The sequence below is a fragment of the Myotis davidii genome, unplaced genomic scaffold, assembly GCF_000327345.1.
Source record: "Myotis davidii unplaced genomic scaffold, ASM32734v1 scaffold425, whole genome shotgun sequence".
Classification (NCBI taxonomy): Eukaryota; Metazoa; Chordata; class Mammalia; order Chiroptera; family Vespertilionidae; genus Myotis; species Myotis davidii.
The window spans coordinates 3,531,597-3,533,258 of record NW_006296413.1 but is presented as its reverse complement, the minus strand read 5'-3'; the positions used below and the strand labels follow the sequence as shown (position 1 = coordinate 3,533,258).

The following is a 1,662-nucleotide window of genomic DNA, read 5'->3' as shown; positions in this document are numbered from 1 at the left end:
GGTAGTGGCTGGTGAGGAGGCCACCACTGACTCAGGCCAGAGACATGGCACCTGAGCAAGGGGGGTCTAGGGCTCCCTCTCAGGTGCAGGGTGGGGTGGACAGTGGGGTGACCTAGAGCAGGAGCCATCAATGGAGCCTGGCTGTCAGCTGAGCTGAAAGTTGGGGGCCCCCGGGTCTATCCCCGGGAGTCGCCAGGGGCAGGCACATCAGGGGCCAGTCCTGCCCTTCCAGTTTAAAATGGGTAGTTATAGCCCTAACCGGTTTGGTTCAATGGACAGAGCATCGGCCTGCGGACTCAAGGGTCCCAGGTTCGATTCTGGTCAAGGGCATGTACCTTGGTTGCGAGCACATGCCCAGTGGGGAGTGTGCAGGAGGCAGCTGATCGATGTTTCTCTCTCATCCATGTTTCTAACTCTCTATCCCTCTCTGTCAGAAATCAATAAAATATATATTTTGAAAATAAAATAAACAGAAATGGGTAGTTCCAGGCCACTTTCCTGTGCTGAGTGGTATGTGAAGTGGGGCTGGCATAGAAATTGGTAACAGGAGAGCACCCCCTTCTGGTCAGTGGGTGGAGGTGCTGGCTCAGGATGGCCACATTAGGCCAGCTCTGTCCCTGTGTGGGGCCCTGGCCATGACGGAGATGCCAGCACCAGGTGACAGGAGTCAGAGGTGGCCGGAGAGAGGGAGCCCCACGGAAAGAGAGGCCGCAGTTGGCCACTTCACAGCCTTTCACCCCTGACTCTCACCAATACTCTGTGAGGACCCAGGAACAAGGTTGGTGAGGCTCAGAGAGTGGGAGTCGACTGGCCAGGACCACAGGGCCAGGGATGGAGAATTCTTCCTAGAGGAGCTAGGGGCTGGGGTGCTGTGCATGTAGGACTGGAGACACAGCTGGGTGGGCAGGGTATGGAATTGCGGGTCCTTCCCTCCGTGTGTAAGGCTCTGGCTGGGTCCAGGGTGGAATTGTTGGGGAACCCCTCCAAGCCGTCACTGTCTCCTTCCTCCACAGGAAGGCCTGAGCCCTGCCCCCAGCCCGCCCCCAGCCCCAGCCCCAGCCCCACAGCAGCCCTCTGGTGAGTAGTTTTGAAGGGGTGAACCCAGCTCAACTCCAGCTGCTCATGGATCCTGCACTGGGGACCTCTTGGGGGCAGGTGTCAGTTGGAGGTGCCTTAGCCTGGTCTCTGTCTGCAGGTGGCAGTCCCCCATTGGAGGAGCCATCCCCAAACCCAGGGGAAGAGGCCGGGCTGGTAAGGTGGGCTGAGGTGGGAGGAGCTGATGAGTGGGCACTTCCTAGGCAGGGCCTGGGCTGAATCCACCCTGTCCCCCTCCGTTTTTTCCCCAGCAACGGTTCCAGGACACAAGTCAGTACGTGTGCGCAGAGCTACAGGCCCTGGAACAGGAGCAGAGGCAGATAGATGGGCGGGCAGCTGAGGTGGAGACACAGCTGAGGAGCCTTATGGCATCAGGTGGGCCAGGCATCTAGAGTCCACTCCCCAACACACGCCACCCGATCTGCCCCGTCCCGCAGCCCTTCCTGACCGTGGGAGGAGTTGGGGGGGAGGCAAGGCTGGGTTCATCGTCCCCATTTACAGCTGGGCACGCTGAGGCCCTGAGCAGGGAAGCAGCTTGCTGGAGACACACCGCTCTGGCTTCTGGGA

The 1,662-nt window shown here is 59.8% G+C and overlaps 1 protein-coding gene across 1 annotated transcript in view; it reads left to right on the top strand.

Moving 5' to 3' along the window:
* The window catches only part of EHBP1L1 (EH domain binding protein 1 like 1), a 15,404-nt gene that overhangs the window by 12,072 nt on the left and 1,670 nt on the right, over nt 1–1,662 (top strand). Inside the window, exons 14-16 of the mRNA XM_015568971.1 lie at nt 882–1,077; nt 1,196–1,251; nt 1,347–1,470. Coding sequence (XP_015424457.1) covers nt 882–1,077; nt 1,196–1,251; nt 1,347–1,470 — 376 coding nt within the window. The remainder of the gene's footprint in view (nt 1–881; nt 1,078–1,195; nt 1,252–1,346; nt 1,471–1,662) is intronic.